The 14,656-nt window shown below is 41.6% G+C and overlaps 1 protein-coding gene across 9 annotated transcripts in view; it reads left to right on the forward strand.

Annotated features, from left to right (window-relative positions):
• The window catches only part of CASP10 (caspase 10), a 47,817-nt gene that overhangs the window by 19,281 nt on the left and 13,880 nt on the right, over positions 1-14,656 (forward strand). For 2 of the 9 annotated variants that reach the window (XM_016949518.4, XM_009443983.5), the window contains exons 6-9: positions 1,695-1,731; positions 3,846-3,937; positions 6,040-6,148; positions 7,039-7,531. In XM_016949518.4, coding sequence (XP_016805007.2) covers positions 1,695-1,731; positions 3,846-3,937; positions 6,040-6,148; positions 7,039-7,531 — 731 coding nt within the window. The other 7 variants (XM_063791558.1, XM_063791559.1, XM_016949520.4 and 4 more) reach the window with 5 other exon arrangements.

Here is a 14,656-nt window from a genome sequence, read left to right on the forward strand (position 1 = left end):
TTCGCCATGTTGGCCAGGCTGGTCTCGAACTCCTGACCTCAGGTGATCCACCTGCTTCGGCTCCCAAAGTGCTGGGATTACAGGCGCGAGCCACCGTACCCGGCCAAATCGATTTTTTTGAGTGTGGCATAAGGTTTTCTTAAGGAGAGGCATGTCTCTCTATGGAGGAGACCTAACACCTGCTTCTTTATAAGGCCTTATTGGACCCCTCTTGAAAACTATCAAAAGAAGTTGAAAGATGATTCAGTGTGGCCAGGCTGTGGGACATTCACTCATTCATTCATTCATTCCTCTCTGACATAGAGACTTGAGAGGTGTCAACAGAGGATGCAACATTCTCAGGAGAAGAAAGGCAGATTAGACCTTAAAGCTTTTTTCTAGTCCCTGTTCTGGCTGACTTTATCAGCCAAGGGAAGAACAAATCAAGGAAAGCCAGGGCCTGGAGGGGCTGGGCAGAGCCTGCTGCTGTGTCTGCATTGCCCCTAGTCCCAGAAGACTCACTCAACTGCTGGACAAAACCAGAAGGCAGTCTGGCCAGGCCCTTGTCTGCCGCTTAGAAGAAATCTAGGATTCTACAGGAAGGGAACAGTGGCTTATGAAAAGAAAGGCAGGAAGCCTTTTGGAAAGTGAAGCTAAGCCTCCTTTGCATTTGTTCCTGCAGAGCTGGGGGAACAGCTCTTCCCCAACACCTTGGTCAGGTCCCCTTGGGGGCTTTCTGCTGAAGGCTGACGGCTGAGAGTCATAGGGGGAAGGGGGTGATGGTGAATGGGGAGGAGGGTACAGAAAAGACAGGGTCTTAGACTTTGTTTTAATTTTGTATTTAATTATATAAAACATTAATGTATGCCCAAGGTAGTGCATCCTTGCCTCTCCTCCCCACCTCGATTGCCATTTTTATTTGTTTTTTGATTTATCTTATTACTTTTGAAAAAAATCCAACGTATATCTTCCCTTTATTACAAAAGAGGTAGTGCACTCAAATACCATTTCATTTTGCTTTCCCCATATGACAGCATCCCCTGGAGAAGGGTATAGAGGCTGTCCTTGGCATCTTACTCCACTATGTGGACATACTACAGCTTTTTCAATCACTTCCTATTGGTGGACATTAGGCTATTTCCAGTCCTTAGTGTAAATAATGCTGCAATGAGTAAGTACCCTTGAGCATATGTCACACTGTATTTTTGCCAGTGCGTCTTTGTGAACCTTCTCCTTTGGATGGAGAGAGTTGGTTCTCTTCCCATTTCCTGCCAATGAACTTTTCTTTTTTCTTCTTTTTCTTTTTTTTTGAGACAGAGTCTTGCTCTGTCACCCAGGCTGGAGTGCAGTTGCGCAATCTCGGCCCACTGGAACCTCTGCCTCCCAGGTTCAAGTGATTCTCCTGCCTCAGCCTCCTGAGTAGCTGGGATTACTGGCATGCGCTACCACACCCGGCTAATTTTTTTATTTTTAGTAGAGGTGGGGTTTCACCATGTTAGTCAGGCTGGTCTCGAACTCCTGACCTCAGGTGATCCACCTGCCTTGACCTCCCAAAGTGCTGGGATTACAGGCATGAGCCACCGCAACCGGCCCAATGACCTTTTCTGTGGCTGTGGATTAGATATCTGTCCTTCCCTGCATCAAGTCTAGTTTTTGTTCCTCATCCTAACTGTGTGAATTTCCTATGTTTCATGCCCTCCTTTCTTTTTTCTCAGCAGGAGTCCTGGCAAAATAAGCATGCAGGTAGTAATGGTAGGTATTTCTAATATACTTTTTACAACTTAGATCGGTATGGTAGGGATAGACATATTTGATATATACCGAGGAATTCAAGGTGACTTGGAAGAGAAGCTTTATAAATAATGAATAATTCATTTTTATTCCAATTCAAGGCAAGACATTGAATGCATGGATTGTACTAGGCTTTTCTATGGCAGTATGGAGAGGGCTGGGTGGTTTCTGCTCTGAATGCCTAGTATAGCAGATTCTAGGGACTGCAGGCGGCTGTTCTCCCTCCACCCTTCAGAATTAGGCCACCCTCTGTGCAGCAGAAACAGCCCCCAGCAGGGCTGAAGCCTTCAGGCCAGTAGTGACGGCAGAATGTGCAGTCTGGGTGCGTGTCCTCTATGGAGTGATTCCAGATGTTGCTTCAGAGGGAGAGAAGAAGCAAGAGGAGGGACTTGAGGATGGTGTGTTTAGTTCCCTGAATCCCTGCCCAGAAACCATAACCTTAGGAAAATATTCCAGAATCTGCCATCAGGTTAAACTGCTTATGAACAAACAGGCTTTGGCGAAGTCTTTCTGTGGTATGTAAAGTTTGTCACAGACCATTCCTCATTTTTTTTTTTTCTGGAAAATTATCCTTCAGAGTCCAAGACACACAGCTTTGCTAGCAATTTGTCTTTTTGCCTAACACAGAGGTTGTGTGCTATGATGTTGGTGACATTGACCAGGTCACCATTATTAAGCACTTGTCACGTACTAGGCACTGTTCAGAGAGATTTCAGGGATTATATCATTTATTCCTCCATTCACTGGAGGTAGGTAGTACTGTTATTCTCACTAACGATGAGGAAACCGAGACCCATGAAATCTAGTGCTTTGCACTGCAGCTAAAAGGCACCGCAGCTAAAAAGAAGTGAAGCTGGGATTTGAACCCAGCTGTCTGATTCCAGAGCTTACTCTCCTAAGGCCAGGCTCTCCCAGTATCTATTTATGTGAGCTCAGGTGACTGCTTCACCCCTCTGAAGAATAAAGCAGTTTCTTTCAGCTTTACAATTCTGCGGTTCCAACATTTAGACGTGACTTCCCGTGGAGCATTACCTTCTCCCATGGTGAGGAGGAATTTATAGGTGCTCTGAGCCACTGAAGCGTGGATCCCTTTTGCTGTATTTTCTGGTCTGGGGAATATGGACTTGCTCAGCCTCAGGACTGACCCTTAGCAGTAGTTAATAACTAACTCATGCCCCAGAGACAAGGACAGAGTTTGGTGGGTTCTACTACAAACTTCCTGTGAGTGGAAAAAGAAAACTGTTTGATGTTACATCTTCCTGTTAGTGCCATGTGACAAATAATGCATTGCTGACTTTCTCTCTGTGATAGAGTCTTTTCCAGAGGAATCAGGGAGTTGGCAGGGACACTTCAAAGCAGTGTGATCCTCAGTCGATGCCCAACTGGAACTTTCTTTTTCCCCTCTTTTTTCTTTTCTTTTCTTTTCTTTTTTTTTTTGAGACAGGGCCTCACTCTGTTGCCTAGGCTGGAGTGCAGTGGTGTAATCACAGCTCACTGCAGCCTTGACCTCTCGGACTCAGGTGATCCTCCCACTTCAACGTCCCAGGAAGCTGGGACTACAGGCATGTGTCACCATGCCCAGCTAATTTTTTGTATTTTTTTTTTCTAGAGATGGGGGTCTCACTAAGTTGTCCAGGCTGGTCTTGAACTCCTGGGCTCAAGCGATCAGCCCGTCTTGGCCTCCCAAAGTGCTGGGATTACAGGCACGAGCCACCACGCCCAGCCTCCCTCTTTTTCCTTCTCTAGGGAAGAGGTCCACCTAGCCTCTTTATATCCAGTGACGAAAATGCTGACTCAATCCAACCATACTTAAGCTGGAACCCTTGAGCTGATCCATGGGATCTTAATTAATTCCCCACCCAATCCCTGCCAGCAGCATAGTTTCCAACCCAGACAAAGAAAAAAGAATGCGAAGACACATCAGTCTCTCCCATCAGGAAGGGCATAGTGGCTGAATTTGTCTCAGGAGGGCCTTGAGAGAAGCATAATTCTCCAGAATTAGATGCGAAAATTATCAGTGAAGAAATCTAAGTGCTTGGGGAAGATATTTGGAGTCTGAGTACCTCTCTTTCTAGGTAACAGAGCCACAAATGGTGCACCAAGCCTGGTCTCCAGGGGGATGCAAGGAGCATCTGCTAACACTCTAAACTCTGAAACCAGCACAAAGGTCTGGATGGTTTCTTTTTTTCCTTTTTTAATACAAATTTTTTTTTTCCAAATTTAATCAAAAGGATGGTTTCTTTAGGGGCTCTCTCCCTAGGGTCCGGCCTTCGATGATTTTAAGGGCTCCGAGCTGTTTGTTTCCGACTTGTTTCTCCCTCTCTCTGTAATTATCTCTGTTCCTCCCACCTTTTTCTGTATCAATCAGAAGTGATTGATCCCTTTGACTGTGGAGGAAATGCTGTTGCACTTTGAGTCATGCATACCCTTTGGGTTATTTCTGGAGAGGGGTAGTTTCTTTTCTTATCCATTGAAGCCACTTGTTTTCTGCTTGGATAAAGATGTGCCACGATTTCAAGGATGATTTTAGCTGCACAGAGGCTCTGCTAAAGCCAGCTCAGCTAATTTGCAATCACATGCTGTTTACAATAGCCTTAAAAAATAATTGCACATATTTTTAAATTCCTACTGTGAATATATATATTGAATTTTAAAAATTGAATATACAGCCATCTTTATATACATATGAATATATATCAGCCATCTTTATATATATATGAATATATGTGTATATATATACTTTATTTATAAGTATACTTTATATATATATACTTATATATTAAGTGTATATATATATACACACACACACACACATATATATATATTCATATATATATAAAGATGGCTGTCTCACTATGTTGCCCAGGCTTGTCCTGAACTCTCAGGCTCAAGGAATTCTCCTGCCTCAGCCACCCAACTACCACCATGCCAGCTTGTATATTATTTTTATATACAGAAATAAAATTACAAAAGAGATTTCCCTTTTTTGAAGGCATTAGATCACTCCAGAAATGAACCATCTGAAAAAAATGTTTGATATTTATGTTGTCTCATGAAATCCTTGTGTATACTTTCTTCATTCATGTTGCTAATATGAAAGTGAAGGTGCTTTTGCATAAACCCTGGGTTTGACAATATTAAAATATATATTCCATTTTCTTAACTGTCATGATTGAGCTTCTCCAGCCAAACCAGGTGAAGTCTGAATTTTAATCAGGATCTGGCATTTCACCTTGGAATTAATTAGCTAATTCCACACTAGGGCCAGGATCTTGAGAACTCTCTGCCTCTGATACTGGGAGTGGCATCCTGAAAGAAAGGAACTGTCTAATCTTTAGTGCAAATGAGATTTATCCTTTGTCCTGGGCTCTAGGACTTAAAAAAGAATCTTTGAAATTTTATTCAGATCACAATTGTGCAGTAAAAGTGAGTTGCAGAGTAGTCAGAATCCCCAGTTTTTCAATATGTGACTTCAGAAATAATGGGGCATAAATACCCCAAGGGGTTTAGACTAGAGTATAAAAACATGGTTTTGGACAGGCATGGTGGCTCATGCCTGTAATCCTAGCACTTTGGGAGGCTGAGGTGGGCGAATCACTTGAGGTCAGGAGTTCAAGACCAGCCTGGCCAACATGGTGAAACTCTACCTCAACCAAAAATACAAAAATTATCGGCTGGGCGCGGTGGCTCATGCCTGTAATCCCAGCACTTTGGGAGGCCGAGGTGGGCGGATCACAAGGTCAAGAGATCAAGACCATCCTGGCCAACATGGTGAAACCCCATCTCTATTAAAAGTATAAAAATTACCTGGGCGTGGTGGCGGGCGCCTGTAGTCCCAGCTACTCGGGAGGCTGAGGCAGAAGACTCGCTTGAACCCAGGAGGCAGAGGTTGCAGTGAGCTGAGATCACGCCATTGCACTCCAGCCTGGGTGACAGAGCGAGACGCTGTCTCAAAAAAAAAAAAAATTATCTGGGGGTGTTGGTGGGCACCTGAGGCAGGTGGATCCCTTGAATCCGGGAGGCAGAGGTTGCAGTGAGCCGAGATCGCGTCACTCACTCCAGCCTGGGCAACAAGAGTGAGACTCCATCTCAAAACAACAACAACAGCAACAACAAAATAACAACAACAACAAAAACATGGTTTAAACAACTGGCATGGGGAGATACATCCTGCTCTTCCTCACAGTGGATCCATTGGAGTGGTTGGTTAGAAACATTTAAGGCCCTAAGATAAGGATTCCTACTAAGTGGCTCTATCTATTCTTCAAGAGGGCAACTGTGTACAGGATGAATCGGAACCACAGAGGCCTCTGTGTCATTGTCAACAACCACAGCTTTACCTCCCTGAAGGACAGACAAGGAACCCATAAAGATGCTGGTAAGAAAGTCTGGAATAGTTTATCAAATGCAAATTGGGGATCTTAAAATTATTTTTTATTTTCACATTTTCTTTCTGTGACTTTTATCTTCCATATACGTGTAAGGATGATATCATGTTTCTGAGCCTCTTATATATCCCTGGGGAGTCACCAGTCTGCTAAAGAGTGGCAAGAATCTTTGACTATTCACAATTCTGAATAGAGGAGAGCATGTACTGGGGGAGAGCCTGCTGGATTGGCACGAGACAACCTGGGCGTGAGCTCCAGCTCCACCACTAACTAGGTGTGTGATCATGGGAGAGTCAAGAGACCTTGGCTTCTTCAACTGTGAAACAGGATGAAACACTGGCCACTGCCGATTCTCAGGACTGTTGTGACAACACTGGGTATTACATGATAGGAGATTCATTGTAAGATTTTATGGTTATGAAAATAAAAATAATCCAGAGCTTTAGGCTATTTGCTGTGCAAATTTTGTAACTATTAGCATTGTTTCAGTTTTTTTTTTCTTTGAGACAGAGTCTTGCTCTGTTGCCCAGGCTGGAGTGCAGTGGTGCAGTCCCAGCTCACTGCAACTTCTGCCTCCCAGGCTCAAGCCATTCTCGTGCCTCAGCCTCCCGAGTAGCAGGGATTACAGGCGTGAGCCACCACACCTGGCTATTTTTTGTATTTTCAGTAGAGATGGGGTTTTGCCATCTGGCCAGACTGTTCTCAAACTCCTGACCTCAAGTGATCCGCCTGCCTCGGCCTTCCAAAGTGCTGAGATTATAGGTGTGAGCCACTGCACCCGGCCTTGTTTCAGTTCTTCATTTTGTTTTGCATCATTTTATTATTTCCCCTTTCTCTCTCTCTCTTTTTTTTTTGTTTTTTGTTTTTTGTTTTTAAACAGAGATCCTGAGTCATGTGTTCCAGTGGCTTGGGTTCACAGTGCATATACACAATAATGTGACGAAAGTGGAAATGGAGGAGGTCCTGCAGAGGCAGAAGTGCAATCCAGCCCATGCCGACGGGGACTGCTTCGTGTTCTGTATTCTGACCCATGGGAGATTTGGAGCTGTCTACTCTTCAGATGAGGCCCTCATTCCCATTCGGGAGATCATGTCTCACTTCACAGCCCTGCAGTGCCCTAGACTGGCTGAAAAACCTAAACTCTTTTTCATCCAGGCCTGCCAAGGTGAAGAGATACAGCCTTCCGTATCCATCGAAGCAGATGCTCTGAACCCTGAGAAGGCACCCACTTCCCTGCAGGACAGTATTCCTGCCGAGGCTGACTTCCTACTTGGTCTGGCCACTGTCCCAGGCTATGTATCCTTTCGGCATGTGGAGGAAGGCAGCTGGTATATTCAGTCTCTGTGTAATCATCTGAAGAAATTGGTCCCAAGGTGAGAGCTCTTTTTTTTCTTCCATTTGTAATTAATTAGTTTTATTTATTTTTTATTTTACTCTCATTCAACACCTTTGGTAAGGGTGAGAGTTCTAAGTTGTTCTGTCCATGTACCTGTTCATCCATCTGCCTACCCTCCTGTTTATCTATTTATCCATCTATCCACCCATTCATCTATCCATCCATCCATCTGTCCATCCATCCATCCATCCATCCATCTGTCCATCCATCCATCCATCCAGCAACCTTGTATTGAGTACCAGCCTGGACCTGGAAAGGAAGATACAGAGTTAAAAAAAGACAGAGTCCTTGCCCTCAGGTTGCTTACAAGCTAGAGGGATAGACAAACAAATAGATGGGGAAGGGCATCCCCAGCTGGTAAGTGCACATTGTGAAGTATAGGTGTTATGGGAACATGCAGAATGAGTACCTTGCCCAGATTTGAAGGATCAGAGGAGGCTTCTAGAAATGACAAATAGATGTTAGGTAAAGAATCAGGTGAAAGATATGCTGGGCAGAGGGAATAGCATGAACAAAAGCATGGGGGCCTTTTATTTGTTCGTTTATTTATCACTCACTCCTATGTCCTGAGCACCTATGTGCTATCTTTGGACTTCTATTTGCCACTGCTCTGACAGCTTCCCTTCTGTCTCTGCCACATGCTGTCCTCTTGGCAGCTTTAGCCATACCTAGAGGCCATGGGCTCCTCCATGAAAACGTCTCCAAAGTTGCCATCTCTGGCCCACTCATCTCTGAATTCCTGGGGGCAGAGACCCTGTTTCATTCAACTTTATATCCTCAGCCCCTGACCTGATATATTGTGAGCTTGTTAAACATTTGCTGGGCCAATGAATGACTTGCTTGAGCTTGTCTCATTAACATCCCGCTAGATATCCTACCTCTGTTTAGCCCTTGGACCTCACATTCAGCATGCATGTTTCTGAGCTCATCTTCCCAGCTCTCTCCAGGAGCTCCTACTCCTGAGTTTCCATTTGAAGGAATGGCCATAGTGCTCTTCTGGGAATTCAGGATTGGAACCTTGAGTCAACTTTGCTTTTCTCTCTTCTTTACCAGCCCCTCCATTCTCATCACAGACATCAGAGGCTAATGTCTATGGCTTCAGGAACAAGGCAATATTTATTGAGAGCGTACTATGTGCTTACTGTACTGGGTACCGAACTGGGGACAGGGGGTGCAACTGTGTACAAGAGAGACAAAATCTGCTCTCCAGGGAGCTAAAAGTCCAGTGAAGGAAGGACAGATAATAAAAATATAGGTGAATATTTAAATTATTATTATTTTAAAAATTCAACAATATTAAAAGGAGACAGTATACATGCATGATTAAGCAATGTGTGTTTTTTTTTTGGTACTCCAGAAATTTCTGTTATTTTTAATTGATACTTCATAACTACATATTTCAGGGTTATAATTTGATGTTTCAATACATATATGTGTTGTATAATGATCAAATCAGGGTAGTTAGTGTATCCATCACCTCATGCATTTATCATTTCTTTGTGGTGAGAATCTCTAAAAGCCTCTCTTGTAGCTATTTTGTAATATACAACACCTTACTGATTGATAGATTGATTTAAATATGGGATCTCACCATGTTGCCCAGGCTGGCCTTGAACTCCTAGGCTCAAGCAATCTTCCTGCCTTAGCCTTGTAAGCAGCTAGGATTATATGCTCAAACCACAGTGCCCAGCTCAGAATGCCTTACTGTTAACCATAGTCACCCCACTGTGCAACAGAACACCAGAGGTTATTTCTCCTATCTAATTGTAACTTTGTACCCATTGACTAACCTCTCATCTTCCCTTCCCTCCCTCTCTCATCTCTGTAATTGCTGTTCTAATCACTGCTTCTATGACATCAACTTTTTAAACAAAGATTCCACATGAGTGAGAACATGCAGATTTTTTCTGTGTCTTGCTTATTTCACTCTGGGCTCATTCATGTTGTCAGACATGTCAGGATTTTCTTTTTTTATGGCTGAATGGTATTCTGTCGCGTATAAATATCACATTTTCTTTATCCATATATCCATTTTTGGACCCTTAGGTTGATTCCATATCTTGGCTATTGTAAATAATGCTGCAGTAAACTGGGAGTGCAGATATCTCTCTGACATATTGATTGCATTTTCTTTGTCTATATACTTAGTATGGGGATTGCTGGATCATAGAGTATTTTTATTTTTCATTTTATGAGGAACTGGCATACTATTTTCCATAATGGCTGTACTAATTTTCAATACCACCAACAGTGTGTAAGTGTTCCCTTTTCTCCAGATCTTTGCCAATATGTGTTTTCTTTTGTTTCCTCGATAATAGCCATTCTAACTTGAGTGAAGTAGCATCTCACTGTGGGTTTTTTATTTTTATTTTTATTTTTTTTTAGACAACATCTTGCCCTGTCAGGCTGGAGTGCAGTGGCGCAATCTCAGCTCACTGCAGCCTCTGCCTCCTAGGTTCAAGCAATTCTTCTGCCTCAGTCTCCCGAGTAGCTGGGATTACAGGCATGTGCCACCACGCCTGGCTAATTTTTGTATTTTTAGTAGAGACAGGGTTTTACCACGTTGGCCAGGCTGGTCTGGAACTCCTGATCTCAAGTGATCCACCCACCTCAGCCTCCCAAAGTGCTGGTATTACAGGCGTGAGCCACGGCACCCAGCTGTCACTGTGGTTTTGATTTGCATTTCCGTGATGATTAGTGATGTTGAGGGGTGGAAGCAGGTAAGTAGGAAAACCAAGTCAATCCTAAGCCAAAAGAACAAAGCTGGAGGCATCACACTACCTGACTTCAAACTATACTACAAGGCTACAGTAACCAAAACAGCATGGTACTGGTACCAAAACAGAAATATAGATCAATGGAACAGAACAGAGCCCTCAGAAATAACGCCGCTTACCTACAACTATCTGATCTTTGACAAACCTGAGAAAAACAAGCAATGGGGAAAGGATTCCCTATTTAATAAATGGTGCTGGGAAAACTGGCTAGCCATATGTAGAAAGCTGAAACTGGATCCCTTCCTTACACCTTATACAAAAATCAATTCAAGATGGATTAAAGATTTAAACGTTAGACCTAAAACCATAAAAACCCTAGAAGAAAACCTAGGCATTACCATTCAGGACATAGGCGTGGGCAAGGACTTCATGTCCAAAACACCAAAAGCAATGGCAACAAAAGACAAAATTGACAAATGGGATCTAATTAAACTAAAGAGCTTCTGCACAGCAAAAGAAACTACCATCAGAGTGAATAGGCAACCTACAACATGGGAGAAAATTTTCGCAACCTACTCATCTGACAAAGGGCTAATATCCAGAATCTACAGTGAACTCAAACAAATTTACAAGAAAAAAACAAACAACCCCATCAAAAAGTGGGCGAAGGACATGAACAGGCACTTCTCAAAAGAAGACATTTATGCAGCCAAAAAACACATGAAAAAATGCTCATCATCACTGGCCATCAGAGAAATGCAAATCAAAACCACTATGAGATATCATCTCACCCCAGTTAGAATGGCAATCATTAAAAAGTCAGGAAACAACAGGTGCTGGAGAGGATGTGGAGAAATAGGAACACTTTTACACTGTTGGTGGGACTGTAAACTAGTTCAACCATTGTGGAAGTCAGTGTGGCGATTCCTCAGGGATCTAGAACTAGAAATACCATTTGACCCAGCCATCCCATTACTGGGTATATACCCAAATGACTATAAATCATGCTGCTATAAAGACACATGCACACGTATGTTTATTGCGGCATTATTCACAATAGCAAAGACTTGGAACCAACCCAAATGTCCAACAATGATAGACTGGATTAAGAAAATGTGGCACATATACACCATGGAATACTATGCAGCCATAAAAAATGATGAGTTCATATCCTTTGTAGGGACACGGATGAAATTGGAAACCATCATTCTCAGTAAACTATCGCAAGAACAAAAAACCAAACACCGCATATTCTCACTCATAGGTGGGAATTGAACAATGAGATCACATGGACACAGGAAGGGGAATATCATACTCTGGGGACTGTGGTGGGGAGGGGGGAGGGGGGAGGGATAGCATTGGGAGATATACCTAATGCTAGATGACGAGTTAGTGGGTGCAGCACACCAGCATGGCACATGTATACATATGTAACTAACCTGCACAATGTGCACATGTACCCGAAAACTTAAAGTATAATAAAAAATAAAATAAAATAAAATAAAATAAAAGAAAAGAAAAGAAAAAAAGAAAAAAAAAAAAAAAAAAAAAGGAAAACTCCCACCACAACTATAGTGCTAGAGTGAAGTAGGGCTGAGACTGGGGTTGGGCCTTCCAAGGCGGAAGGAAGTCAGGGGTGGAGGCCAAGTTGGGCTGATTTTCCTGCTGCTGCTAAGAGAAAACCAATTAATGGAAGAAGGTTGGGGGTAGGGTTAAGGATAAGTATTTGTTGAGGCTCTCATGTATTGGATGATGAGAGGAATCATGCTATAGCTAAAATAAAGCCAATGTCACCAATGCGATTGTATAGAATTGCTTGGAGGGCTGCTGTGTTAGCATCTGCTTGGCCATGTCATCAGCCAATTAGTAGAAAAGATATAATTCCTACACCGTCTCATCTGATAAAGAGTTAGAAAAGGTTGTTGGCGGTAACTAGAATTAATATTGTGGTGAGGAAAATAAGTAGGTATTTGAAAAACTGATTAATGTTCAGATCTGCCTTCATATATCATATTGAGAATTCTGTAATAGATCAAGTGATAAATAGTGCTACTGGAATAAACATTATGGAGAATTAGTCTAGTTTGAAGCTTAATGAGAGTTTCAGGGTTTGGATTGTTATTCAATATCAGTTTGAGATGATGGTTTCTTGGTCTGTACACATAAATGTTGTGGGAATGAGGCTAATGGTGAAAGTGCATGCGACAGCTATTTTTACGTAGTATGGATATGAGTTCTTTTTGTGAGGGTTGATAAAGGTAATAATAATTGGTAAGGTTAAGGAGATTAAGGTTATTATAGTAATGGAAAAATACATGATTATTACTTTTATTTGGAGTTGCACCAATATTTTTGGTTCCTAAGACCAATGGATAACTCTCATCCTCTAAAAGTTGAGAAAACTATGTTGTTAGGCATGGAGGCACGAGTTAGCAGTTCTTGCAAACTTTATCGGTAAATAAGAAGTTGTGGACTTCTATTATTAGACCCACAATCTAACATTTTGATTAAACTATATTTACAAGGTATAAGTCCTATAATAATTTTAGGATTTAGAGATAGTAAGAGAATTGGTGAAAGGTGTATAAGTATTAGTATGTTTTCTCATGTAAAGGAAGGTTTAATGCTGTTAATATAGTATGTTAGTGTTCCTTGTCATGTTGTGACAAGTATATAGAGGGAATAAAGGGCTATGATTAATATATTAAGTCCTATAAGCATGATGGTAGTGTTTGATCAGGAGAATGAAGCCGTTGTTACAAGGAGTTCTACTAGATTAATAGTGGGGGGTAGGGCAAGGTTGGTGAGATTTGCTGTAAGTCATCAAAAGGTTACTAGTGGAAGTAATGTTTGACGTCCTCGAGAGAGTAATATGATTCAGCTGTGGATTCACTTGTAGTTTGAGTTTGCTAGGCAGAATAGTAGGGATGAAGTAAGTCCACGGGGAATTATGACGATAATTGCACTGGTAAAACTTCAGGGGGTTTGAATGAGGATAGCCACAATAACAAGTACCATGTGGCTTACGGAGGAATATGCAATAAGTGACTTTAGATCAGTTTGTCGTAGGCAGATGGAGCTTGTCATAATATGCCTCGTAAGGATAATATCAGGAAAGGATAGGCTATATGTTCTGTCAGAGGGCTGAGGATGAGGGTAAGTCGCATTTTGTGTAGCCGCCCAATTTTAGGAGCACTGCTGCAAGTACTATTGAGCCAGCCTTAGGTACTTATACATGGGCTTTGGGAAGTCATAGGTGAAGTCAGTATAGGGGTATTTTTACTATGAAGGCCATTATACATGCCAATCACATGAGATTGTTGGATCAGGAGATTGGTAGTTCTTGATATTAAATGTTATTATTATCATGCTCAGTGAGCCTAGGATATTTTGGGCATAAATAAGTGTAATAAGTAGGGGGAGGGATCCCACTAGTGTGTAAAATAAGAGATATGTACCTGCATTGAGGCGTTCTGGTTGGTTACCCCATCAGGTGATAATAATTAAGATAGGGATAAGTGTAGCTTCAAAGAGAATATAAAATATAATTAGTTCTGTGGCTGTAAATGTTATGATTAGAAAAATTTGTAGGGAAATTAATATGGAAATACAGAGTTTTTTCCATAGGGGTGATTCATTGGAGAGGTGGTACTGGCTTGCTATAGTTATAAGAGGTAGTAGTCAGGCTGTTAAGATTAGAAGGGGTGATGTTAGCAGATCAGAGGAGAAAGTTAATGAGAAGTTGAACAGATTGTCGTTGAATTCGTTAAAGAATAATAGGGCAATGAAGCTGGTGATTAGGCTGTGGGTAGCCATATTGATTCAAATTATATAATTTTTAGAGAGTCATGTTATTGGTAGTAGTATAATTGTAGGAATAGTTATTTTTAGCATTGAAGTAAATTTAGGTTATGTATGTAGTCTAAGCCATATGTGTTGGAAATTGAAAGTAGCAAAGCAAGGCCTACCCTGGCTTTGCAGGCAGCAAATACTGGTAGAGTAATGGGTATTACATTTGCTAGGGTGAAGTGTATATTTAAAGCTATAAGGGTATTTACTATGAATAATGATAATATTATTCCTTCTAGGCATAGGAGGGATGATATTAGGTGGGACTGATAGATTAATACCCCCAGAAGTGATATGATAAATGCTAATATGATACTTATGTAAATAGAGGGCATTTGGTAAGTATGTTCTATCATAATCTAATGAAATCATTTATTTTGCCTTAAACTACTTATTTTTTTCTTATACCTGTGGACCATTTGTATGTCTTCTTTTGAGAAATGTCTATTAAAGTCTTTTGCCCATTTTTAAATGGGGTTATTTGTTTTTTTGCTGTTGAGTTAAGTTCCTTATGTATTCTAAATATTAACTCCTTG

The sequence above is a fragment of the Pan troglodytes genome, chromosome 13 (genome assembly GCF_028858775.2).
Source record: "Pan troglodytes isolate AG18354 chromosome 13, NHGRI_mPanTro3-v2.0_pri, whole genome shotgun sequence".
Taxonomy (NCBI): domain Eukaryota; kingdom Metazoa; phylum Chordata; class Mammalia; order Primates; family Hominidae; genus Pan; species Pan troglodytes.